This window comes from Amblyomma mixtum, chromosome 1 (genome assembly GCF_055824585.1).
Source record: "Amblyomma mixtum isolate Tamu chromosome 1, ASM5582458v1, whole genome shotgun sequence".
Taxonomy (NCBI): domain Eukaryota; kingdom Metazoa; phylum Arthropoda; class Arachnida; order Ixodida; family Ixodidae; genus Amblyomma; species Amblyomma mixtum.
The window spans coordinates 137,108,952-137,136,939 of record NC_143012.1 but is presented as its reverse complement, the minus strand read 5'-3'; the positions used below and the strand labels follow the sequence as shown (position 1 = coordinate 137,136,939).

General features: G+C 47.4%; 1 protein-coding gene, 1 long non-coding RNA gene and 1 pseudogene across 9 annotated transcripts; 1 reads left to right on the top strand and 2 right to left on the bottom strand.

The window, feature by feature from the left end:
- Window positions 1–325: 325 nt before the first annotated feature.
- On the bottom strand, window positions 326–4,261 carry LOC149367700 (uncharacterized; annotated as a pseudogene).
- A 130-nt stretch (window positions 4,262–4,391) lies between these two features.
- On the top strand, window positions 4,392–6,767 carry LOC149367699 (uncharacterized). The gene is made up of 2 exons (XR_016285132.1): window positions 4,392–6,602; window positions 6,698–6,767. It is a non-coding gene; the product is annotated as an uncharacterized LOC149367699 (long non-coding RNA).
- LOC149367698 (uncharacterized) lies at window positions 4,438–27,139 on the bottom strand. 8 transcript variants are annotated; one of them, XM_089557014.1, is made up of 9 exons: window positions 26,917–27,005; window positions 23,880–23,932; window positions 22,051–22,371; window positions 20,565–20,660; window positions 14,763–14,792; window positions 11,294–11,406; window positions 9,116–9,205; window positions 6,021–6,075; window positions 4,445–5,293 (listed from the first exon to the last, which is right to left on the bottom strand). In XM_089557014.1, the coding sequence occupies exons 3-9, from the start codon at window positions 22,254–22,256 to the stop codon at window positions 5,116–5,118; spliced, it is 768 nt and encodes a 255-aa protein (XP_089413140.1). In that variant the 5' UTR covers window positions 22,257–22,371; window positions 23,880–23,932; window positions 26,917–27,005; the 3' UTR covers window positions 4,445–5,115. The 8 variants fall into 8 exon arrangements, with proteins under 8 accessions (XP_089413149.1, XP_089413140.1, XP_089413132.1 ...); XM_089557006.1 differs by having other exon boundaries at window positions 4,451–5,293; window positions 9,116–9,208; XM_089557023.1 differs by lacking the exon at window positions 14,763–14,792 and having other exon boundaries at window positions 4,438–5,293.
- Window positions 27,140–27,988: the final 849 nt, after the last annotated feature.

Here is a 27,988-nt window from a genome sequence, read left to right as displayed (position 1 = left end):
CAAAAAATAACTGCTGCCAGTGCCTTCTCAATGTTTATCAAGATATCAGTGGAGCTGTGGGTTTGATAACGCACGGAATTATAATTTCCGATTTCTAATAACGCGTGCAAAAACCACATAAATTGCATGTTGCACTTCGTTGTCGTACGTGATCCGGGGGAGAAGCGCTGCGTTCAAAGGGCAAGGCATCGTGCCGAACGGGTGGTGGCGTTCCTCCCTTCCTTTACGGTGCGGTTCGGGTGTCCACCGAGATGGCAGAGAATTACTGCGCCATTTCCTTTCCTCAAAAAACCTTGCGTTCAAATGACAAGGCATCGCGCTGAACGGGTGGTGGCGTTCCTCCCTTCCTGTACGGTGCGGTTCGGGTGTCCACCGAGATGACATTAGGCCCGTAAACATTTCATGCTTACTCTACTCTCGGTTACGGGAGAGGCAGAGATTTTTTCCTGCCTTATGTAGTGGCTTCACTCTGGCAGTCCTCCAGTCGCTCGGCACTTGTCCCTCGCACAATGATCTCGTGAACAGAACGTGCAGGTATCGTGAGGTCCATTTTGCATACCGCTTTAAAAATGTGTTTGGAATGTTGTCCGGGCCGCAAGACTTTTTAATGTTCAAATTTAAAAGCATGTTTAGTATTCCTGTTTCACTTATTTTAACATCGGGTATAGGTGACGTAGGTAATTCGAAAGACGGCATTACGCCATTATCTTTAGTAAAGACGGACTTAAAATGTTTATTAAATGCATTTGCTATTTCGCTGCCATCGCACACATCTTTACCATCAACATGAAATACATCACATTCCTTGGAAGTCGGAGAAATAGAACGCCAAAACTTTTCTGGAGCTGTAGTTATGAAACTGGACAGTGATTCACCATAGTAGCGTTGTTTATCGGCATATACTTGATTTTTAAGGCGGGAGGAAATTTCGTCAATCTTTTTTTTGACCGCCTGCGCAGCATGGATTTTTAATCTTTTCTTAAGACGCTTCAATTGCCTTTGGAGTCGTAACGTCTCACGGGAGATCCAGGGGTTCCTGCCGTTTTTCTTTTTAGTTATCAGCGGGACGAAACGGTCAATTCACTCTTTTACTAATTTTTTAAATCTGCACCAAAGCGAATGCACATCATCCGTGCTATCTGAAAATGCATCGAAGTTAAGCGAAAGTATGTCAATGATTGATACATCATCGGCTCGAGAAAAGTTTGGGTAAGATGGATATTTAGGCTTGCTATCCAAGACGGCATCAGCAATAGTGAGTAAGACGGCTTCGTGGTCCGAAATTCCAGGTACTATTTCGTAATTTATATTTGCGCCTATTGATCCGCTGACAAAAAATAGGTCGACTGACTGAGAACTGCCCTGAATTCTTGTGCTTTGTTCCACAATTTGCAATAAATCCAATGAAAAAGCAATGTCCAACATTGCTTCACCTAAAGCGTCATGTTTTTCAAGTGAGAACGTCGACCAGTCTATATTAGGTAAATTAAAATCACCTGACAATATAATACGATCACCAAGTTTGACATTCATGTACAAATATTGTTTGAGATCGTCTAGAACGGAAACGAACTAGGGGGCCTGTACATTGCTGCAATAACATATCTAACATTTCCATAGTATGCTTTACAAAAAATACATTCTACATTAGGTATATCAGACATATATCACGGTCTTTTCTGTAGGAACTGTAACCAGTGGGTACAAACTCACTGTCAAATACTGTGTCGTTAAGCCAAGTCTCAGTCAAAACCGCAATTTCTGGATCGTGCAAAAGCAGAAGAGCCTCCAACTCAGCAGTCTTGTTTAGAACACTCCTACAATTAACATTTAATATTTTCAGGGTCCGAGGTTTATTGGTGAGAAGTCAGTTTGATTTCTTTCTAAGCCTGAAGCGAGAACCTTTCGCTTCGTCCCAACCAAATAGGACGTTATCAACGCTTAGTTTATCGAATAATAACTTTGCTTTGGCTCCTTCGTCTCTCTTCTTCACAGCTTTTCCATAATTGTTTACGTATTTCCCGAACTCGTTTTGAATAATCCTCAGCTATTGATATGCCGGAATCTTTGAGCTTATGACATGATTGTAATATAGGCATTTTTTCACGGAAGTCGAGGAGTTTTAAAATGACAGGTCGCACCTTGCTTGCTTCCTTTTTACCCATTCTATGGCATCTTTCGACGCCACTTACCGTTAAACCCAGCTTTTCCTGAAAAACGCCGTTTGTTACTTTCTTTTCCAGTTCTTGGTTAGACTCAATGCTGTCCTCCTCTATACCGTAAATGATAAGGTTATTTCTTCTACCTCTGTTTTCTAAGTCATCCATCTGGTTTCTAACTAAAGTAAGCTGCCCCTGAAGTTCTGATATGGTAGATTCCATATCTTTCACCTTCGTGGCTAATTTAGGCCGGATAACTGTTTCTCAATACCGTCAATCCGCTGTTAAAGAGGAAAGCTTGTCTTCTATCTTGTTCTGTGATGCCTGCAGGCTCTCCATTGTTGAAGTAATCTTACCGTGGCCTGCTAGTAACTCCGATAGCATCTCTTTTTCAGTTGGACCAGGATTTGCTTCAATATCGCCACAAGACAAAAGATCATCCGATAATGTAATAACGCAAGACGGAAAGCACTGAACGCTCAGTGGGCAGGGCAGCAGCACTAAAAAACGATCGTCACTTCGATAACAATGTTCATATTTGAGATTACCAACCTGAAGTGCAAAGCAAAAGGGATTGCTTAGCATGTTGCCGTGTCTGCTGCTGACATGCCCACTGGCGAAGAAAAGCTCCTGTGGTAGATTTCTAGTCGATGGATGTGCCGCGTGACATGACGTCCCCGATGTCGTCAAAGGTGTGGAAGCTGATAGCCAAGGTTGGTCTGGTTCAGTGATGACACCGTCGGAAAGCAGTACTGCTGATACGGCATCGAATCCTTGAACATGGTTCGCACGTGTCGCTTGATACCACTCACGCGGCGCTAGCAAGGCTCCGAGAAAGACCTGAAGTGCAAAGCAAAAGGGATTGCTTAGCATGTTGCCGTGTCTGCTGCTGACATGCCCACTTTGATTGCGTCACTATCCTGTGGTCACATGCCTCGCAGTGCTTGGCCACTGCGCTTCGCTCATTTTGATATCAACTTTGTGCTGATTCATCATTTCCTTGAAATACTTTCTTGCATCAACCTACAACGCCCGGCACTGAGAACAGGATTTTTTGTACACAGCGACTTGGGCCTTTTCGTTAGGGTGACGCTCCTTTGGGTGAGCCAGGAGGCGTCCGGTGGTGGTAATTGACTAGAGTATTGTTCGCACCCCTTCCTCTCCGAGAATACGAGCCGAGGTTGTACTGGCACCTTTTACGCATGGTCTGCATACGCGTCTTTCACGCTGGCGTATGCTTGTGCGAGGCGTAGTTTCTTGCTTGCGTCTTTTTTCGTTTCGGGTGATACTTGGAATTAACAAACTGTAGTATCCTTTTCTTTGGAGGTCAGTAAAAAATAGTCGCCATAATCGCTTTTACAACACCACGGGAAGCTGCGATCTGCACTCAACGCAGCGCCGGATCCGCATCGACAGCTTCTCCAGTCCTCAGTGTCGTCACGAACTCTCTTGACCAATCACGGGCGGCGGCGCGCCGCACGGTGTGCCCCGCGGCACAGGCCGCATATTTCTGCTAAAAAAGGCAATTCGCGCTTGTTTTTTTTGGTATATGTATATTTTAACCTTTGTAGATATGTAAATAGATTCATTGAAAGTGTACTCCTCCCCCTGTCCTTTCTTCTGTCCCCTCACCACTTTTCTTTCACTTCTACTCTCTGCCTGCTATCCTTTATTTCGCTGCCCCAGCTCAGGTGCTTCCCGTCGCGATAGCAGATGCCGGGGCAGCAAATATTCTTTTACCTTCCGTATCAAATGCACAATAAATAACCACTTACTACTACTACTTTTTGCCTTATATGGATGCGATATTCCAGTATACAGCATGAAAAACTATAAAAAAAAAGTGCTTCAGTCTCCCTGTACAAATGCACAATGTTGACATCACTGAACGCGTGCTGCTGCTTCTCGTTTACATTTTCAATCCACAACGAGTCATGAATGCTTAACATACTTTCTAGCTACACTTCCCAATTCGGAGCCGAAAATAATTTCTATGCTTCACTAATCAAGTCCTTGACAGCTGCACGGAAGCCTGCGCATAGCATCCTCACTTCACCTTATTCACCTTTAAGGGGGTATTACATAAGGGGCGTGTTATATATTCAACAATAATAAATACATGTCATAGCAGTACGATACAATTACAGCGGATAAGAATGAAGATGGGTACATGATGGCGGCAACATCGAGGGGGGGGGGGGGGGGGGGGCATTCCAGTCAACAATGGGTGAAAGAAGGAACCTTAAAAAGTTGCAGTACGCGATACAGGCCGGACGATTTGAAACGGGTGTGCAGAGCAGCGAGATGCGCGGGTCGGATGAGAAATGTAAGGTTTTTGATTCAGAGTGCTATGGAAAAACTTGTGGAGCAAACATGCAGGCGACGCGACGGCGTGCTTCAAGGCTTCCGAGACCGGAATCATTCTTGAGATGAAACACTAATCGTACATGAATAGGCAGAATGAACGAAGCGAATGGCGCGGTTTTGAACTGATTAGACCATTTGTTAGGTATATTTGGTGTGGATTCCAGATGGGACTGGCGTACTCGAGTTTAGGTCCAAAAAGGGTTTTGTAAGCTACAAGTTTCACGCGCTGCGGTGCATGACGAAGAGGACGTTTCAGGAATCCACAGATCTGTTGGCAGATATGATTGTGGTAATGTGTGTTCGCCAAGAAAGATCGCTACAGAGTGTTACACCGAGGTACTTGAATGGTTGGAAGATTCTTGATGCTTGGGCTGCTTGCCTCACCTGTTCCACTGTCACTAGCAACCAATGGTCCCCACCTCATGTTCAATACCACCTGTGCTACACTGTCTGCTAGCATCATTAACCATGCTATTCGGTTTGAACCATAAATATCCCGTTCAAAGCAGACTTAGTGGCCCAAATACCAATGCTGATGAAAAGGACAGTACTTAAGCCTCCCGCTACTGGTTGAAAAAGGAGACAAGGCTTACATGCACACACACACACGGTAACCTTTATTGCCACAACTGGGCTGCTGTTGCTGATGACATAAAATGGTGATGGCAGAAGACTGTGCCTCAGCGAGACTGGCTGCGGCTGCCTCGGCGTGCAGGGCTGGCACTGCGCCTTCCACCGTTCTCCGATGCGTCCCGGCGAGAGCGGTGCTGCAAGCATGCGCACAGCCAAGTCAGCCACAGCAATGTTCCCGCAAAACACAGCATGAAAAGTCTACTGAAATGGGTTTGCAGCTTCGTTGCAGAAGACGTAAAAAAGATGTCACAAGTGCAGAAAATTTAAATTTTATTCAAGCTACAGTGCTAAGTGCTTCAATCCATGTGGGAGCATTTTTAACCTTGCACATCAGGAGCCTGACTCACTCTGAATCCTATGCTCAACAAATCTTGCTTTATGCCAAAAGCAATAATGGCGCAACCTCCTGCTTTTCACCCCAGCTTTCTTGTAATTTCTTCTGCAATGACTTGCAAGGTTTAGGCTTCACTCTGAGGAATGTGGCTGATATCTTGCCACTTCATGGCCGATGAAGAACTGGAGATCGCTGACCTGTCTACACAAAAGTCTGCGGTGCAAGTGGAACTGCACACGATTGCTGCCTGCCTCCAGGACGTTTTTAATCATGTCATGACTGCCAGTGCCAAGTTCCTACAGCTATTTGCGGCCATGTTGCTTACGACTGAAACTATTCATTCATGGAAACCCAAAAACAAAATAAAAGCGAAAACAAGTTATTGCAGAACGCTGCAGACATGCTCAAAAAGGAAGTGAAGACAATACAACCAGGAGGAAGGCCTGCCAGACAAACAAGTGTGTCCTTCTTGGACATTGCGGTGGGATTCATGCTGGGATCACAGCGAGTGTTCTCAACGGTCTTACCCGGCTGTCACGTGGTGAGGGGCTGCGAGTCCAGCTGCGGCGACGGCTTGACGACCTGGATGAGCACCGTTAGCACAGAATTAGCAGAAAGCTGCAGAGTTCCAGTGGGGCATGAACACACCGATGGCTTTCCTCTCAAAAGCTAAATTTAAGGGGGGAGCCTGGTCTTGAAAAAAAAAAAACTTTTATTAATAAAGTCACAGTTAACTCTTTCCTGTCCGCACCTATTCCCATCGATAGCCTGCTATCGATGGTTTCAAGTTCGTATTTTCCCGCTTTTTGAAGCGTTCCTGGACAACTAGCGCCATCCAGTGTGAAATAAAGGAACTCTTCTTTCAGCTTCGCTTGAAGCCCCTCCGGAGTCAGCTGACTGGCGCTCCTTGTTTCCACCATGGCGTCGACGTCGCGCGCTGCTGCTGCGCCGAAACCGCGCGTTTCCACAGAAATTGATGCTCCTGAGAGTTCGTTTTTGGACGAGAACGGCAGCAGTGAGGATTCAGAAGACGACTTCGGCTCTTCAGACTTCAGCACCGACAGCGAAACTGCGTCAGACCGACCCGGAACGTCAACAGCCATGCCTCGGTAAGTTTCGCTTTCTCTCCCGAAATGTTCCGCTTTTGCTGCGCGCTTATCGGAAAAGATCAGAGTGTTCTGAAGGTCATAACTCTTATCTGCAGGGTGTCAACGTCTTTCGGGCGGGATTACTTGCCGCCGGCAGCACAGAGAGTCGTGTTTTCGGCTCGAAGACAGCCAGGGGTCGACCTTGGCGTTGCGCGCCGGAGTGACGCACGGCGCTCAGCGGCGCGGTCGTCAACAGCTTCATACTTTTTGACGCGCATCGCCAGGAGCATCCCGAAGCGCCAGAATTGTCGAGGACATCAAGATTTGATCAGTTCGCGTTGAGACTTGAATTGATCGAGCAACTCCTCGGATTTGATGAGCCACATCCCGAGGACCCCAATGTTCGCCCTCTGTTTCCGCCTCGTGATTCACCTCAGGGGCTGCAGCACAAGCCGCAGAAAATGCAAAGTACCGGAACTGCAAATTGTGCTAAGAAGAAAAAAAGGTGGAACAAAAAACAAACGTTTTCTGTGAGACATGTGCGGCCAACCTCTGCTTCACGGCAACAAGGAACTGTTTCGCACGGTGGCACGATAGTCACTAGGACTACTGTTTCCTTTCCTAGCCCAGCTAATACTGTTTGCAGCAAACTAAAATTTGCTGCAATGTTGCATCGATCCCTGTTGTAAAAAATGTATATTTTGAAATTTTTTTGTTTTATTTTTGTGACGAAACTTTGATGTTTTTGTGTTTTTTCTTTGTAACTACAATTTTCTTTCTGATAATTTTTTTTTCATCTCTTAATAAACATGTTGACTGTGACTAATAACAATGTGAAGAGAATTTCCTCCAATTCGGTACCATACACTCCTGTACCAAGCAAGTTTTGTTAAAGAAAAAAAATATTAATGATATGACCTGAAACCACCATTTTCCCCGCGGACAGGAAAGAGTTGAGAAATCTTCAGGGAATATGCATTTTTGTGTGCCAATTCTAAATATGTTGTTTAATTCAAGTAAAACAATTCCTTGAGCACTTCCGTAATTTTTATGCATGTATTTTGCGAACAGCTTTGAAAAACATTTCTTGCAAAAACTTGCCAAAATGTATGCCATTTGGTTCTCTTTACAGCTAGGAATGCAATAAGGGTAAAATTGTCTTCCTGGCTATCATAGAACTTCAGTTATAGGGTTCTGAAGTTGTCACTTCAGAAATGAGAAGAAAAGTGTCCATTCCTGTTTCTGAAGTGGCAGCTTTAGTACCCCGTAACTCAAGTTCTATGATAGCCAGGATGATAATTTCACCCTTATTGCTTTCCCTGGTGTCAACAGAATCCAATGGCATACATTTCAGCGAGTATCCCGCACCAAATGTTCTTGAAAATTCTTCGTAAAATACTTGCATAAAAACCGCATAAGTTGGTTGGTTGGTTTATGGGGTTTAACATCCCAAAGCGACTAAGGCTATGAGAGACACCGTAGTGGAGGGCTCCGGAAATTTCGACCACCTGGGGTTCTTAAAGGGACACTGAGGAGAGCTCTATTAATATTTTTTTAAAAGCAAAATGCAATAGTTCGGCATTTCATGGCTTTGTTGCCACTTGGCCGGCAGCGACAGATGCATTTATTTCGAAGAAATTTGGATTCGAAGTTGAAAAAGTTTTTCCGGCCGCTCTGATTCAAACTTGGAATTCTCTTATGACGACACAGGACTAAGTGACGTGCACATGACGTAACACAGACTCCGTGATTTCTGACCGCCAGCAGTGCGGCCTAGCAGCAGCCAAAAAGAAAGCTACCACCGGCTGCACGTCGAAGCTGTTTACGTTTGCACCGGCGTTTTGCCAGCGTTACGATGGATCCCGCTCTAGAAGTCGTCAACGAAGTTCTTGCAAATAGACACCTTTAGCATACCGTATACCTTGTTACGGTTAGCGGAATACCGGGAGCCCGCCCAACGCCGGTGAGCAGGCGCTCACTGATCCCGATGCTGCAGGCGCGCGCGTAGCTGCCGGGCTCGTGGCGCCATCTGTCGACGTCAAGGAGATTTGCGCGTGCATTGGCTGCGCCTCAGTGATTCGTGGCTTCTAGTGTCCTAGTGTTGCTAGAACCATTCGTTCTAGCAACACTGTTTTGTCCTATGACGTCATCATGCTTGTACTTGCGAGTTTGGCCTGTGGCGGCGATACCTGTATTTTGGTTCTTGCTCTTTTCTATGTTACATGAGCTGGTATTCTGTCGATACAAGCTAACTTCAATTTCTCCTCAGTGTCCCTTTAACGTGCACTGACATCGCACAGTACACGGGCCTCTAGAATTTCTCCTCCAAAGAAATTCAACCGCCACGGCCGGGTTCGAACCCGCGTCTTTCGGGTCAGCAGCCGAGCACCATAACCACTGAGTGCTGAAGGAATTGCTCTACTAGATAAATAACATTTTTTTTTTCAAGACCAGGCTCCCCCCTTAAGGAAGACCCCAGTAGTGTGCCCTAACAACATCATGACAAGAAGTGCACACAGAAGTCTGTTCCTTACCTTGACCTTGAGCGGGAACGACGGCCCCGTGAGCGGTATGACCGGTGCCCACTGCGGCTCCTGCTACGGCTGCGACTACGGCTACGGCTCCTGCTGTAATGCAATTCAAGAGCAAATCAACAACCCCACTCTGTCAGCTGCACCCACACAAAACAAACGGGGGCTAAGTGATAATAAAACACTGCCACAACATAACACACTGAAGATCAGTATGTCGCAACGTGCAATTCGCTACCCCATCCATTAGATTATTATTAACAAAGTGAAGTTTTGTCTCTCCTAAATTAGTATGAGCATAGCAATATGGGACCCTCAGCAGATTACTCTATTTTCTGGTGTCTTAAAGGTGCAGTGAAGAGGAATCTGAACTCGTCTTTTTACCGCCGGAACTCAATCTACACGTTCCGAGCATTCTTAGAAACTTCGACTTAGTGCCCTGTGTGGCCGATTTGCCTAATTAAATCGGATTAACATCATGCTCCCGCCTTTTTTTTATTCTCCCCGTACTGTGGGCGGATTCGATCAACGCGTGGAGTGCCTTTCAGCCAGCTCCGTGGTGGCTTTGCTTTCGCTTCATTATGTTTTTTAGGTTTGTGCGAATAGTTTCATTCGCAGATGATATGGCCATAAAATAAGCCTGCAGAAATAAAAATATGTGCGGACTATTTGCTACTACGGATCACTACGTATTACTCCGCCGATGGCAGAGCAGCAAGCCTCCATGAAGCTGGCTGAAAGGCACTCTACGCGTTGGTCCACTCCGCCCACCGTACGGGGAGAATTAAAAAAAAAAGGCGGGAGCCGGACGTTAATCCGATTTAATCAAGGATATCAGCCACACAGGGCAATAAATCGAAGTTTCTAAGAATGCTCAGAATGTGTAGATTGAGTTCGCAGCAAAAAGACAAGTTCAGATTCCTCTTCACTGCACCTTTAACTTCTTCAACCGATGACTGAAGTGTGAGAATGCCACTGTCTTGGCTGCACTTCCTGCAAGATGTTTGGCGTGGCTGGTTGACGCAGTTCATACACACCCTTGTTAAGTGATCGCTGCTACCACACGCTGATGGAACATTGAACCAGGCCTCACATGGCAGCAATGCTGAGCCTGTTTTTCAGTTCGAGGATGACTACTTAATTAATCTTGCAGGAATTAAAGCAGTAGCTTCTCAAGGGAAGCTGATGGCTATCATAAACTAATGGCTATCCTTGGGTACCCAGGGCCTTCGAGGAAACAAAAAAAGAAAAACATGCCACTGTACACTTCACGCTCTTTCCAACCTATGCACACCTAAGGCACTTTCGGCACCCTTTGCGAGTTTTCCTGACGTGCCATGGCCGTCAAGTGCCAGAGTTTTGCAGCTTGCATGCATGTACAGAAAAAGAAAAACTAAGGTCTGTCACAGCTTGCTGAATGCAACTGCTGCGAGATCAGACAGCTTAGGCTGTAAACCTCCCACTATACAACATAGAAGAACCGGCAGGTTGCAAAAAAAGAAATTGGTGATCTCAAGTTACAAGCCCAATTGTATGCGAACCAACTACACTAACATTGCTGTGAGCACCAGAAAGCTAGCATGAGAGATGCAAATTGATTATTTCATTCTTAGATCGTTTATGCCATCCCTCTATGTATAAAAGTTGGTTTGGTTTGGTTTATGGGGTTTAACGTCCCAAAGCGACTAAGGCTATGAGAGACGCCGTAGTGGAGGGCTCCGGAAATTTCGACCACCTGGGGTTCTTTAACGTGCACTGACATCGCACAGTACACGGGCCTCAAGAATTTCTCCTCCAAAGAAATTCCAGCCGCCGCGGCCGGGATCGCTATGTATAAAAGTGACACGTTTTGTGAAGTAAACTAGTTGAAGGTATGCACTCCATCCATCTGTGTTTTTGTCCTTCTGTGCCTTTTAGTGCAATTTGATCAGTATGAAGCAGTGAATAGCCCCCGCTCTTGCATTGTTAGCATGAGAGGCTGTTCTGCTGCCATGTTTCCTGCCACTTCTGAACCTCATGCTGCAAAATGGAGTTCAACTGCTACAAACTAAGCCTGCCAACCGATCTGGCACAACTGCACCCCGTAAGAAAAAAAAAGAAAAAACCACCTAGCACCACAGCACAAGCAACGAGTTGAACAATGGGGACAAAAAAAAAGGACAGCACAAACTGCCTCCTCACCGTCCCCCGTAGTAGTGGGCCCTCTCGCGGTCCAGCTCGGGGCAGTCCCGGGCCCAGTGGCCAGTCCGACGGCACCGGTAGCACTCGTCAAAGCTCTGATAGCCCATCCGGTCCTAAGGGGCGAAAGAAGGGGGGCCCTGAAACAATACTCTGCACACACAGAGCATGCATGTGCCTCCTCCAGGAAGCGCACTTTGGGTCAAATGAAGCATTAAGCTTGGTCTTGAAAAGAAAATTTCATTGGTCTAGTCACAGTTATGAAATTTTCAGGGCACATGTATTTTTTTTGTGCACTGATTCTAGATATGTCATTTAATTTCATGAAGAACAATTCCTTGAGCATCTATGCAATTTTTATGCAAGTATTTTGCGAAGAGTCTTGAAAATTTGCTGCAGGAGGAAACTCTCTGAAATGTACGCCATTGGGTTCTCTTGACAGCAAGGAATGCAATAAGGGTAAAATTATCATCCTGGCTATCACAGAACTTGAGTTATAGGGTACTGAAGCTGCCACTTCAGAAACAGGAATACACACTTTTCATCCCATTTCTGAAGTGACAACTTCCAAACCTTATAACTTACGTTCTATGAGAGGCAGGAAGACCATTTTACCCTCATTGCATTCCTTGGTGTCAAGAGAACATAATGGCATACATTTCAGAGAGTTTCCTGCAGCAAATTTCTTCAGAACTCTCGCCAAATACATGTATAAATATGACATAAGTGCTCATGGAATTGTTTTACACAAAATTAAATGACATGTTTAGAATCGGCACACAAAAATACATATTCCCTGAAGATCTCTTAACTGTCAGTTCATTAATAAAAACATTTTTTTTTTCAAGACCAGGCTCCCCCCTTAATGTGATAGCATTTAGGCTGCCGTGTCACAAGCATTCCACGATTGGCTGAGAGGGGTCACGTGACCCTGTGACGTGATCAGAACCTGCATTGATGGGCCATCCTGAGAGGCCAGTGATGCAATAAGACACTGTGACATCATCACAACCTGCCAAAATCCATAAAGTTCTAAAGGACCCCGAAAATTCTGGAAGTGGCCCACTGCAGTAAATGGGCCAGGGTGGATTAGCGGGTCGGTACTAGCATAGTTTCACACAGTAATCCAATGGAAGGTACCTGGAACATACTGGAAGACGACTCTGCAGACCTAATCGGGACAATGGAAACACTTCCAACCGGAGTTTTGGCGGCAAAATCCCAAGGACATCCGACACTGTCGGCACCATACCAAGCAACCTAAATGCTACCACATTGCTTTTTACCAGAGGTTGGCAAGGTCCCCAAAATTTCTACGCCTCTGAACACAAGTGCCCTACACAGCTTGTTTGGCAGGCACCCAATGAACATCTTCCTGTGTCCTACTCTGGCAACAGCAGCAGCGATCGGAACTCTGTGAAAGGAAGCACAGCACTCAGCTAGTGATGACTCACGAGTGGGACGAACACTTTGTCTTTCAGATAAACACTACCTAACTGGACACAACTATTAGACACATTTTAGACCTGCCTTCATCGCGCACAACCTCAGAGTTACAATGTGCATTCCTTTATGCTCCATGTTACAAGTTGTTTGCAGTGCTGCATAGGCTACGGTTATCTCAGCCAATCAGAATGGCGTGTGCTGCAAAACGTGTTCCCCCCCCCCCCATCACCCACTGGGAAGGAGAGAGCACCAGCTGCTCTATATGCAGGAGCCTCGGCCGACTTGGCAGACGCTCTGTTTACCAACGGCGGCTTCGCAACAGGCCTCCACAGAGCTGTGTTCATGCAGACTTTCTCCGCTAATTAACTCTTTCGCTAGCGTGCCAAAAGCCAGTATGAACGATTCAAATTGCCCGCGGAAAAAAAAAAGCTCATTTCGGAGCGTCATGGACGTGCTGCGCAATCTAGTTTTTGTGCTCAAAACTGCTTTTCTGATTTCAGTTTTTGTTTTGGTGCTTCAACATGAGGGGCCACAGATGGCCGCAGCAGCGTCAGACGGAGAAAATGGCATCTGCATCGCGGTGCAATAAGTGCAATGTTTTCCTCATAGCTGAAATTTTGAATAATGACATGTGCAACAGTTTGTACATTCCAATTTTCCTCTAATCAAGTTCTGGCTCAGTGCAGCTGGTAATTTTTGTTTTTGCTTTATACTTTTTTCGTGTTTTGTGGCACATTTCACAAACAAATGTTCATGTACTTTTGCACACACAACTCTGCTGTTTGTTTCATTCGGAAGCGTAACCAGTAAGCTACAATTTCATGCATTGCAATATGCACTGGGTGTGTTACTTCTTGTGAAAAAAAATTTCTTACAGTACACTCCAAATTGTCCATTTTTCCGCGGTAGCGAAAGAGTTAACCAGTGAATGAAATGCTCGCTGTACTTTCAAAAGACCATCCTGAACCATCTTTTCAATTACTGCAATAAGTGTTTAAAAGATAGTCCTAACACTCAAATATTAGTCTTCCTTCACGCCTGATTGGACGAGAGCTCTACCTTTCACAGTGCTGCAAACAACTTGTGCGATGAAGTATAGCTGTGCGTACACGTGGGAACCTCTCAACAAAGCAAGTGCCAATGCTGTGTGGTGGCCCTGGAGACCACTTATGCAAGACGTGCTTTGCAGGCAAGCCACGTCTTGCACTGCAACAGGCACTTCTTCAGAACAGCCCACACAAAGATGTCCCTCGGGCATCTGCGTTGATAATTCGCCACTCCCTTTTAGCATAATTCCTTGGCAGCAGAAAGGGAAAAATACAGGACCCTCAACATACTAGCTATGCTCCAAAGCGACTGGTCAACACAGTAAGGTGACCTACATAACAAGGGCAACGTAACACTTAAGAATTAATCTTATTTAGGGGCTACGAAATGTATTCTTCAGACACTGGCATTTCTGCCATCACCCAGAGACCTCTTACCTATAAAATGCAAATGGCAGCACTCCCTCACACTGCAGACATCTTGACTAGTGCAGAAAGACAGGCAAGATACAAGGACAGGACACAAACAAGCGTGTGCTTTTGCACTACTTAAGATGCCTACAATCACTAAATGACCAGTCCAATTAGGAGCATTGACGTCCCCCCCCATTAATGATAGATTTCCAGCAGAGAGGAGCTGCGAACTCAGAACTTCTGCTCTGCCCACACACCTTTTCCTTGCCTTGGGCTACCGAAACTGCCCATTTCTGAGAAAAGCAGCTGGCCCAGGATTTAGACACCAGTTATGCCAGATTGAAGCATGCGACCCCACTTGCATAGTAACGGACTTCGTAGGAGCTACTCTGGTAAAGAACGAATAGGGACACTGCATGGCACATTACATCTGCACACAAGGACACGGGGAACTCCTCCATGAAAGCCGACAAGATTTCCCAATGCTTGTGAGCCCCCAATAGGGAGTCAACTCCAAGAACTGCACAACGCAGCAGCACCAGTACTTGCGTAGTGTGGCAACGTACCCGAGGTCTGTCTGGTGTCTGCCTAGTCTGCTGGGGACACACATGTAAAAAAAGAAAAATAACACCAACCCACGTATCCATCTCAATCTGGCAGCAGCAGAAAGCGGAGCTTGACGTGCACACAAGAAGGAGAAAGCGCTGCTTTGATTGCCAGCAGCAAAATCCACTGCACGACAAAGGCCTCTCCACATCCTGCCAACTAAAAGCTACCCTGTGCCAGTTGGGGCCCACCCACCTGACTCTATGCCACCCCCCCCTTATGCTTGTGTTCACTTGAAATCCACTCCATTACCCTAACGGACCATCGGTTATATTTTCGCATTATATGCATATGGCAGGTTTTCTCAGATCATGAATGGCAGTTTACCAATATCCCTCAAGAGGAAAGTATACAACAGCTGCATCTTACCTGCACTCACCTATGGGGCACAAACGTGGAGGCTGTCAAAGAGGGTTCAGCTTAAGTTAAGGACAACGCAGCGAGCTATAGAGAGGAAAACGATAGATGTAACGTTAAGAGACTGGAAGCGGGCAGAGTGGATGAGAGAACAAACGCAGGTTAATGACATCCTAGCTGAAATCAAGAGGAAGAAATAGGCAGGGCATGTAATGCAAAGGCACGGTAACCGCTGGTCCTTAAGGGTAACGGAGTGGATTCCAAGAGAAGGCAAACATAGCAGGGGGCGGCAGAAAGTTAGGTGGGCGGATGAGATTAAGAAGTTTGCGGGGATAGGGTGGCCCCGCAACTGGCAAAGGATGGGGTTAATTGGAGAGACATGGGAGAGGCCTTTGCCCTGCAGTGGGCGTAGTCAGGCTGATGATGATGCCTAGCCTGTGGCCATTTATTCTAGACTTCAACCTGAATATTGCGAAAATTGCGTATGTTCCCGACCCCCCTTAACGTGACACCAACCATTTTCCTTTCCACAGCACGCTGCACTCTCCTCAAAGCAACTTCGACCCTCTTTGTTAGCCTCCAAGCTTCTGCCCCACACGGGAATACAGGCAAGACATAACTATTGTGTGTTTTCCGTGTGAGGGATACCATTAAACTGCTATGCATTACCAGAGAGTAGCTGACAAATGCTTTGCCACTCCATTATTATTTCCCTAGCTGTATCATGCTCATGGTCCAACCTTCAGTCTGCGTCAGCACGTCAGGATATCCGAGAACCGTGCAAAAATCTAGCAATGACAGACAGCTGCGAAACAAGCACAAACAGCCGTGTCTGTGCCAGGCTTACTGCACTGGCAAGCAACACTAGTGACGCCAGTTTACATGCACCTATTATTGATACAATGAGCACTACAACAACAGTATGTCACAAAAACTTTCTGGTACAGCAAAATTCCTGGAAATTTTTCAAGATTTGCACATTTTGATCTTTCCCAAAGTTAATTTGCAAGTTCAAGCCAACATTCTAGATTTTTTTTTTTTTTGCACTCTATGTGCACAGCACTATGCTCTTTTGGTGAGCATCAGCTCCGTTTTTGTTTTTTTTTTCTTTTTAGCTGTCTGCTGCCAATTTAAAACTGCCTTTATGGCTTGCTACTTGGTATACATAGGTGACTGAATTACGAGACCTGTACAATACTATGGCTTTCATTTAGGAATCAAGAAGTGCATAATAGGAACCAGTATTCATGATCCATATTTCAGGCTGTCTGGAGTAGAGCAAATCAGCACAGATGCAAACAAAATCACTACACACAACCAGTTAACTCTTTTAGAGTGGGTTGGTTATTTCTGTTTCCAGATTCAGCGCAGAGGCTCATGGGAAAGTCGTCTGCTACCACTACTTCCGGTTCCAAATTTGTCCCCCTGGTTGCTTGCTTCCCGGCAGTTGCTGTGTTAATTCACTTCTTACACTAATTTATTTGCCCTGCAACACCGCTGATTGTATTGCATCATCGCAAGAACTCGACGTCGACTCTGTTCTGCTTTGTAGGGTGTTTTCGCATGAAGTACAACCAAAAGAGTGTAAACGGTTGGAGGCTTTCTATGCGTACGCAGTGCGATGTGTTGCGACGCGCTGTGCGTACGGTTGCATGTATGGATAGTCTGCTAGCCCACTGGCAGCTTTTACACACTTTGAGGCAGATACATCTATCGTTTGAAAAACTGTGCAAGCTCAGCCTTCATTCCCACGTGGTGCAGCAAAGAAAAAGACTAGTATATAATGACCAATGCATTAAACTAGTTCAATCGCGAACACAGCCGACTGCCGTGCATAAGCAGAACAGCCAATCTACACTGGCAACATTATAACCACGAGACAACACTCGTGCCTTTCGTAACTGTCATTTTCTGCGCTCAGGACGCGTTCATACACAGCATGCGGTTATCTTACGGTGATGCTGTGCAATACGCAGTGTCACAGCACAAGTAGATTAGCGAATAAACGATACCCGAATGCAGGGTAATTGCTATGCAGAAGGCAGTGCGTGGGAGAAATTTGGAACCGGAAAAGTAGCTGGCAGACGATTTTCCTATGATTCTTTGCGTTCACTTCGGAAACACCATCTCAATTCCAGCCGAAGTGGTGGTGGGCGAATGGCCCTGTGCATGCCCAATCTGCAGACCACCCACAGTAAACACACAAAAAAAAAATAAATTGTTTAAATTGTGGCAGTTATCATCCCAACACAACTCAGGCTCTGAGGGACACACCATAGTGGAGGGCTCTGGACAATTTCGATCATTTGGGGTTACTTAATGAGCACCGATAATGCACAGTGCACGGGCCCCAAGCATTTCTGTCTCAACCAAAACACGACTGCCACTGTTGGGATTGAACCTGCTTCTTTTTTCAGGTCAGCTGCCCAGCACCTTAACCGCTAAGCCAATGCGGCAGCTTTTCAAGTTTGTGCGTGTGAACTTGCAAAAGCAAGGCGCAAACACTAATAAAACATAATAAAGCATATTCTAATTTTTGTGAGCCGCAGACTTTTTACAGCAGTGCAGCAGAGGCTAGGCAGGAAAGGGAAGATCCTTTGTACCATGGTGTGGGCTCCTCAGCAACCCCACACCCTGTCCAAATTCACCACCTGCTTGGGGTAGTTGCATGTTTTCCGCTCCGTGTGTAAGCATCATGCGTCATCATCATCAGCCTGACTACGCCCACTGCAGGGCAAAGGCCTCTCCCATGTCTCTCCACTTAACCCTGCCCTTTGCCAGTTGCGGTCACCGTATCCCCGCAAATTTCTTAATCTCATCTGCCCACCCAACTTTCTGCCGCCCCCTGCTACGCTTGCCTTCTCTTGGAATCCACTCTGTTACCCTTAAGGACCAGCGGTTATCTTGCCTTCGCATTACATGCCCTGCCCAAGCCCACTTCTTCCTCGTGATTTCAACTAGGATGTCATTAACCTGCATTTGTTCCCTCACCCACTCCGCCCGCTTCCAATCTCTTAACGTTACACCTATCATTTTTCTTTCCATAGCTCGCTGCGTTGTCCTTAACTTAAGCTGAACCCTTTTCGTTACCCTCCACGTTTCTGCCCCTTAGGTAACTACCAGGAGGATACGGCTGTTGAATACTTTTCTCTTGAGGGATATTGGTAAACTGCCATTCATGCGTATCCATCATAAAAATGCAGCGTCCTGTCTACTGGAACAGCTCAGAGGCAGTTCCACAGCTGCAGTCAGAACGCAGACCACAATGCTCCGCCTCTCGTACTCAACCCAATGAGAACATGACAGCCTAGTTTTAAGAATTTCAATTGTCACTTCTGCCTGTTTAGTCCTATCACTTAACATCTGCTCCTTTTCAAAATTGCATTATCATTTCCTCCTGCAATCACAGCTGCACGTATGACTATTTTTGCATGAATCACTGCAAAAAAAGAAAAAAAAACTGCTCGTTCCCACTAAACAGACAACACATGCTCCCTAGTGAATTGTGACTGCACAGGAATATCACATTAAACCGCAAAAAAGAAAGGCCAGACTTGATCTGCAGAAAACAATATTTGTCAGGGGGGAAAAAAAGCTGCATTCTGAAGTGAACTGAAAACTGTCCACTGATTTAAAAAAAGTAAGCAAGAAGTCCTACCCTTAGTTATGCTTGTTATTAAGGTACCTGACTACACATTTTTAACGATACAGTCATGTTCATTACCACAAACTGTTCAGGCACGTTGAGTAACAAGATTCTAGAGATGGCATCAGATTAGCGCCAGAGCACAACACAGCGAGCCAAGTGCGAGTGTACGTCCTATAGGTAAACTACAGTCGCCGACCGATTTTTCGGACTCGGCAGGCCCAGGAAAATGGTCCGAATAATCGAACAGTCCAGATTCCGTAAACTTAAAAAAATAAAACTTTTCTGCGAAAAACCAGCTTTCAAAATCGCAAAAATCGCCGCTCCCCATGTTCCGCCTGCAAACGATAATATTAGCCTCTATCTGAGTCATAGCCATGCATTCTTCATGTCTGCACCCTATCACATGACACCAGACAGTGGGATGTGGCCACAGTCATGCTGCGAATGAATGCACTCGTTGAGCGAAGAAAGAACAGTCAGTTTGCATGGGGCAGTGACGCTCGCGAAGTCCAAGGTAACCCATGGAAAACCCACGGGAAGAAGCGAGTGCCTCCAAAAGCAGTGCGGTCCATTGTTAAAGGGAACATGTGATTGCGTGGCCTCCGCGCTTCGTGAAGCCCTGTTGCCTAGATGCAGCGAGAATGGGCGCAATCAGACGGATGCGCGGAAAGACCAGCTGGCATGCTTACTGTGCATGCATCTTGTGCAGTTAATTCTCATGCGTTCTGGGCGGCAGTGCATCGCGAAGCGCGTAAGTCACACGATTGCATGTTCCCCTAAACAATGGAACGTAGTGTACATTCACGATGAATTTTGAAACGAGGGTGTTCAAATATAGCTTGTTTTGTTCTAAATCGACGTATCAAGTCTGAAATATCATGCTAGTCCGAATTATTGGAGTCCGAAATATCGGTTGGCTACTGCAATGACAGTGTGACGCAGATGTGCTGTTCCTGTACCTCTCTCTCTCTCGACACTGCCAAGTTGTAAGTCAGTACAGCTATCGACCAGCTGCCACATTATTCAGACTGTCTGCAATTCTCAGGGCAAAACAGGTTACGATAAATGCCCAAATGTGGGCACCTGAGCAAAGGCTTCAAGGGAAATGGAATAGTGTGGGTGTACAAGCTAGCTGGGTTTTAAGACACACTACGGGCTATGGTGTGTGCCACAGTGGACGGCTTTGATTGTTCTGACCACCACATCATCATCAGCCTGACTACGCCCACTGCAGGGCAAACACCTCTCCCGTGTCTCTCCAATTAACCCTGTTCTTCGTCAGCTGCGGCCACTGTATCCCAGCAAACTTCATAATCTCATCCGCAATCCTTACTGTCGCCGCCCCTTACTACATTTCCTTTCTGTTGGAATCCACTCCGTTACCCTCAAGGACCAGCGATTATCTCGCCTTCACATTGCATGCCCTGCCCAAGCCCACTTCTTCCTCTTGATTTCAACTAGGATGTCATTAACCAGCGTTTGTTCCCTCACCCACTCCGCCCTCTTCCGGTCTCTTAATGTTACACCTATCATTTTTCTTTCCTTTTTCCCCAACTTAAGCTGAACCGTCTTTTGTTAGCCTCCACGTTTCTAGGGTCATGCAACCAGGAGATATCCGAGACTGCACCTTGGCTATCAGATCAGCTAAATTACCCCAATTACTGCTCCTCTGCAAGGCTTCCCTGTTCTTTCCTTTCCACACATGCACACAACAAGCAAAGAGACAGAATGCTCCACCGGCCCAAGGGCCACTCACCTTGCCGGCCGAGGGTCGGAAGGAGGGCCCACGGGCCCACTCCACCACCACGCTCTGTCCCCGGATCTCCCGGCCGTTCTCGTACTTGACCGCATCCTGCGGTGGGCCCAGCGCAGCTGGGGGTCAGCTCTCTCTCGTGTGTCCACACACTCCGTTGGGGAAGAAGGTAGGTCACCGCTGGCCACTACTACCCCCCCTCCAACCCAGTCACTGTGCTCGACACGGCTGCCACCAGAGCGACCCCCCCATGACAGACAGGCAAGACAGCAGCATGCCAGCATAGGGAAAGCACACTCGAAAAACCACAGGGTGGCAATGCAAAGACTGCACGTTGACAATGTCAGTAGGGCGCAAAATCAGTCGCAGTGCACTACTAACCAATCATTCGTAGCATGTTTAGAGCAAAACAGAACTGCACGAAGACGACGGGACAAAAAAAGGCACGAATACAAGCGCAGTGTGTATGTATTTGTGCCTTCTTTTGTCCCGTTGTCATCGCGCAGTTCTGTTTTGCTCTGAACATGAACCGACTGGTCCAACATCATGTCTTACTTCGTAGCATGTCCCTGAGAAGTGCTGCCACATTTAACAGTTTCCCGTGACAACAGCTTGCATAGCACTTTCCACCCTTGTTAGTTGTTACGTTCTTCACAAAGAAATGGCTACCACCACACGCAGTGCGTAAGGAGCGAACAGCAGATCCACATCACCTGCATACAGCTACAACTGCCATTTGATGCCTGAAATCGGTTTCTCACACCCTACAGAGCAGCCATTCATGCTCGAGAAGAACACAGCTCTGAAATGCTGGGTTTGGATGCCTAGCTGCTCGCCTAACGCACTAGTCGCAGCAGGACACGTATTGTGGCCAATCTCAAATGGAGCCACACATGTGCAGCCAGTGTGGAACAATGAAAGAAATGGTGCTGCCATTCCAACAAGAGCAGAAAAGGCCCCAGCTGGTCAGGAACCGGCAAGCTGATGACCACACTGAACAGAATGCGAAAGACAAGGCCTGCACTTCGACGCAGTGAGGAGCGTTTCGCAAGGCATGTGTGCAATGGCGTGCATGCGCCCGTTTTTCTGCAGCATGCTCTACAGCATTGACACTTGTGCCAGTTCAAACACTGGTGCTCGGAAAACATCCCACGAGAGCACAGCATCTCTGGCTTTCACAGCCAGCTGCGTGCTCACTTCCCTCGCCAGCTCACACACATCTAGGCATGCAACAAGAGGAGGAGCGAAAGAAAAAATGCCCATCCAACAAAAGGCTCAGCAAGCGACAGTGAAAGCAGCGCAGACACAAAGACATGCTACTCTCCACACGAGGGAGGGTGCCAGGCCCGAGTGAAACCAGTGGCACAAAGCAAGCAAATGCATGCTGATATGGAAGAAAAGAGAAAGGAAGGCAGAGGCACACCAGAAGCCCAGCACCCATGGGGCCGCTCCGCTGGCAGCCCGAGCAGCAATGCGGACGGACCCCTACACAAAACGGAGCAGGAGCGGGCCGACGAGGGATACCATAGTCGCCGCCAGTTGCAGAGAGGAGGAGCAATTGGGCACCGTACGCACGCACTTCCGCTTAACGCTCATTTGCAAACAATGGGGTGGCTCTCTCGTCGCGGGGGTGGGGCGCAAGGCAGTAGTGTCGTGTCGTGTCCGCACACAAAGGCAATGCTCTCTCATCATCATGGCCGCCGCCGGCTGCCCAGTCGGTAGCGCTCGGTCAGTCGGCGTGGCTCTCTCTCAGTCGGTAGGCCAGAGCCCCCCTTGCCCACACTCTCTCTCCGGTCGGGCGGTCTGTCCACTGGAATGAGCCAGCGGCTGGAGCAGGCACATCTCCCACCCACAGGGGACTCAGGCACCCACAGCCACAGCCCGGGCTGCCCCCCCGCCGCATGTTACACTCAAATCAAACTACGCTCCTGTGAGGGCCTTTAACTAAGGACATCCTGACAGACTACAGCATCCCAACAACTCACTGAAAAGGGAGCTTTAAGAGCTCGAAAAGGTTAAAGAAAGGAATAACACACAGTGATTGATTTATTGGGGTTTAACGTGCCAAAGTGACTCAGGCTATGAGGGATGCCGTAGTGAAGGGCTCCAGATAATTTCGACCACCTGGGGTTCTTTAACGTGCACTGACATCGCACGTTAAAGAACCCCAGGTGGTCAAAATTTCCGGAGCCCTACACTACGGCATCCCTCAAAGCCTGAGTTGCAGCGAAGGGTTCCGGAAATTTCGACCACCTGGGGTTCTTGTGGGGGCACAAGCATAGATACTTAACTAAGGACATCCTGGCAGACTACAGCGTCCTAACGACCGAAAAGGGAGCTTATTTTAAGAGCTGGAAAAGATTAAAGAAAGGAATAACATACGGATGTCCTCCCCGACCCCCGCCATTTCGGCAAACAAACTGTGGTGACCTCGGGACAGATTTTATGGCAAGCGCTCCGAGGCTATGCTACATTTTCATCCCTTCTTAACAGTGATCGGAGTCTTTTCCAGTGATGAGTTTAAACTGGGTGCCAGAAAAAATTATGAACAAAATTTTCGTGGCAATAAACACTTATTTTGCTAACAAACATGGTCACACTATCCACCGATTCAACAGCAAAAGTTGGACGAAGCTGTCCTCAGCCTCCCCTTAAGGAAACGATGAGCCACACACTCCAGGCCTGCGTAGCCCCAAGAAACCAGCGGCCAAAATTTTTGCAACTATTTTCAATTCACAGCACCTTGAGTGAAACGGAGTGATCTGGGTGCTAACATGCCTTGGGGCAGCACAGGCTGCGACAAACCACTGCTTACAAGTTTTCACATGAGAATTTCGCATCAATTTGCCTTCCCCAGGAGAAAAATCAAATGCGTCCAATAATGCTGCCGATTTCGCAACCAGCTGAAAACGTTACGGGTCAACTTTTTCTAAGTACTACCCAGTGCCCGCAGACGCAGGTTTAGCATGAGGCTACATCTCTGCCCCAACCTACCTGAAACAATCCAGCTCAAACGACTGCCACAGTGTTAAAGAGAAATAAAAAAAAAAATCACCACGAGCTCAGAGTCTGATGAAAAGGGCTGGACCCCCCCCCCCCCCCCTTGCGTGTCACGCAGCTCTAGCTGGGGACCAAAGCACTCAGCTTGCCCAGCAGGCACATTTGATAAGCCCCACCAGGAATCTCAACGCACTTTCCTCCAGTACTGCTTTGGAAGGAAGCAGTCGCACACAAGCGAGACCTGGTGCCTGGCTGCAGAGCACAACAGTGCCCCCTTTTGCAGCAGCAGCAGCCATGGGAGGGAAGCAGCACACTTACCTCTGCATCGCGGTGATCCTCGTAGTCCACAAACGCATAGGCCATGCCCGTGCCTGCAGCAGGAAGAAGCAAGGCACCCGTCACAAAAGCAAGGAGAGCCCACAGGACAAATGCTGCATTCAACCGCTTCCCCACAAGACACTGAGAAGACATCAGGCAACTACATGGAGACGGCTACAAACTCACTCATACCCAAGTCGCTGCATATACCGTAAGATTTCGCCTACGCAATACACTCCAGAATGCGTGTGGTGCGGAGAGATAGCCACCTTCTACCACTCCACATGGGGCTGTCGGGCGAGCCCGATAGAGCCCAAAATAGCAAACCCGTCAGTGGAGCAGTGGGCGGAGCTTCTGTCCAGCTCCGACCCGCAAGATCAGCTTGCGCTGGTTGAGCGGGCCGAGGAGAGAACCAATGGGATCCTGTACCTAGGAACACCACCTGCTGCTCAAGACCCCAACCCCTGAACCCCGTCTCATTTCGCGAAAAAAACTGCCCAGCTTTCTGAGAAAGTGACGATTTCAGTGAAGAAGACAACTGTTTGCCTCCATCGGGCAATGAAGACAGTGATATCACAGAATCAAGCAGCGACGACTGCCCTGGAGACACTGTGGCTCTGGTGACATGAGAGCATGAAATGGATCAAGCGAAAATGCTAGCGAATCCTGCCGCTCCAGTGCAGAAACCTGTTTCGAGTTGACATAGCAGCGAGGTATCAACAAGCTGAAAATTTTTCACTGCAACGCACTGCTCAACCACTCAATCACTTGCATGTGAACCTTGAGCATCACAAATGGTTGGTTTGGTTAATGGGGGTTTAACGTCACTAAGTGACTCAGGCTATGAGGGACGCCGTAGTGAAGGGCTCCGGAAATTTCGACCACCTGGGGTTCTTTAACGTGCACTGACATCGTACAGTACACGGGCCTCTAGAATTTCGCCTCCATCGAAATGCGACAGGTGCGGCCGGATCGAACCCGCGTCTTTCGGGTCAGCAGCCGAGCGCCATAACCACTGAGCCACCGTGGCAGCATTGAGCGTCACAAAGGGGTTTACCATTCCCCTCAGTGTTACCCTTTAGGTTGATTGAGATGTTTTGGAGAGAAATTAGCAGTTTAAAAGGTTTAAATAGCTGCTTGACTAGGCTGTTCCCAGATAAAACTCCTTTGAGCATCACAAAGGGGCTTTATCTAAGAACAGCCTAGTCAAGCAGAACAGCTCATTTCTCTCTGAAACATCTCAATGCAACCTAAAGAGTAACAGACATCCTGAGGGCAGCGGTAACTGATTCGCTTGCAGGTAATTACTGGTTACAGGTAGGAAAATATACGGAGATTGAAAAAAATGTGTTAGACAATGGTTTAAACAATGATTAGGCTCGAAAACATCCCAAAATGAAGCCTAAAAGTGAAGACACCTCCAGTGGTAAATGAATCTGCATGCTGTTAATGATCTGTTGAAAGAATGGAAGTCAGCAACAAGCGGACGCATGCGCAGAACAGAAGATAGTACGCTTGCAAATGGCGTCAACTTGTGTCGTGCACACAGCACAATCCGCTGTTGGTGCACGTTGTTGTAATGTACAGAGCATTACTGACGAAGGGAAAGGCCTGGAGACCTGCTGTGATGGCACATATACATAAGGTACCACAGAGGCAGTTTTTATCTCAATGCTAAACGCGAGAACCTAAGTGACCCCCCCAGGATGAACTTTCCCCTGAAGTTGACAAGAGTTTCTATTTCATTCATTCCTACCCATCCGTCAGTAAAATTTCAGGGGGGCACTTCCTATAGTGCAGCGAGGCGAAAGTGTTTAGCACGGTGTTGCTGCTTGTGTCACTGATGCATGGTTAGCTATTTAAGTACACAATTGTTTGTGAATCTTAAATGCTGGAGACACTGTAGGGCATTTCGGAGGCATGCGTCTGATTCGACGCCTTTCTGCAAACACTCTCCAGCGTCCTAGACAAGGAGAATTACATATGTGTTGGCAGGAAGTAGCGTAGCCATTAGTACGCTCGGCTGTGGAACGGAAGGATGGTGGTTCGAATGCCATCGTGCACAAAGATTTTCTGGTCTGACTAGAAAAAGCGTGACACCTCTGCTGACAACCTTCTGTCAACAACGATGAGGCATTAAAGGCTCTCGCCTTAGTAAGTGATCTCTTAGCTCACCAAGCTCCTAATTGTGTCCCAACATTTGATACACGCCGCAGCAAGCAATGTCAAAAATTCGAATTTCGTTCGCGTCTTTTCTTTTGTTTTCATCTGGTAAAAATTACATCAAGACATCATTGCGCAAAAAACACGAGGCCATCTTTGCCCCTTTGGAACGCAAACTGCCAGGCGTTCGCTACTGCCGCTCGGCACGTATCTTTGAAAATTGACGCCTTAATGGCCTGCGGGAACGTTTCTCGCGTATTGTTCCTGCGCCGCCGGAGTCCTTTTCAAAAAAAAAGAAGGAAGGCACACTGCACTAAAGCTCTCCAGATCAGTCGAACCTCAACAGCTATAACAAGGCGTAGCGAGCTTTTATTCCCAGAAACGAAGCTGGACGCAGCTTTTTACTGCAATAAATTATAATGTTCGCCCTGTTTACTCTACCAAAGAAAAGACGCACACTTGCACCACACGAGTACCGGGGCACCTGCTGCCGAACGCCGCGCGGACTTCCAGTCGATCAGCGGGGCGCCGAGAAAGCTCACCGCAAGAACGGCGAACGAGCAATATCGCGCAGATGGGCTCAATGTGATGCGCGAGCAACTGACAGAAAACTGAAAAACAATAAAGCACAACGCGCGGTAACTCCGTAATGGGCAGCCATTTTGGCCTTTCTGCGGCCTCGAACGTTCCAAGCGTCGTGAGGTAAAGAAGCGTCCTCCAAGCTTGCCCCAGGCGCTAAATGTGTAAAGCCATACTAGAACATACCCTCGGCATTGAAGTGACGCATTTAAATGGGTCCGATCGTGTGCCAGCAGTTGCGTAGTCCTCCACAGGGTAACGCGGCGCAAGGCTTAGGAGAGGATACGCCACTCACCGTATTTAACGTCGCATCGAAGCAGACGGCCGTACCGCTCGAAAACTTGCTCCACGTCTCGTTCTCTGGTATCTAACGGCAAGCGACCGATGAATAACTGCCCGCGACCAGACATATTTGTCTCTCTTTGCGTAAGCAATGACCGAAACACACGATTGCGCAGCCCCAACCACAACAAGGCGTGTTCTATTCTGCCGACTGCCGTGGGCACTCCTGCGCTTCAGCTAGGGCCAATTGATGATGATGATGATGATGTCCTCGGGCTGAATGGCACATACCCACGGCGGGGGATTGGCCAATTACCGCCAGAGGTCCCTAAAAACCATAGAGTTTCTAACTATTACTATTACTATTACTATTATTATTACTATTATTATTACTATTACTATTAGTATTATAGTAAGAAACTCTATGCTAAAACGCAAGGAGGTTATACTCCTTGTAAAAACGTCACAGCAAATATATGGACAGATATTAGAAGCATTCTCTTTGAAACAGGGTGGTAGCAGTTGTCACTATGTTCGACTTTTTTTTTGTTTCGCTATTGGTGTCTTCGGCTGACACGCGCACTGCCTCCGTGCCGGTGCGCAGGAAGTGACGTCAAATACTACACGAGTGGCACGTCTCCTTGCACATCAGCTGAACGTGCGACTCACTCGCAGAGTGCCTTTGCTCTTTCTGCCGTCTGTTAACTGAGGCCTCCGAGACCCTCGAAGATCTCAGAGGCTATTCCTACGAGCGGCCGACGCCAACGAGCGCAGAACAGTGCAGTAGCGCGCTTGTAACAGGCGTTGATAGAATCGGCGGAAAACGCGGGACCCACGAGCCTGCTCGAGAGATACTGCGATTAATTATGGGGGCGCAGGTTTGTAAGACACCACACCAAGGCGTTATGCTTGCCAGTTTCGATGCATACGCCTTTAGAGCTTCAGCTCGAGTAACTTCCGAAAATATCAGCAGGCGGTTCTCAACCCACGAAGCGCCCCACATTGGGCTTCTTCGATTATCCGCCTCTGGCAGCCCGCGGGTTGCTTGCGAGAAGCGTTTGCGGGACGGCAGGCTGGAAACGCTG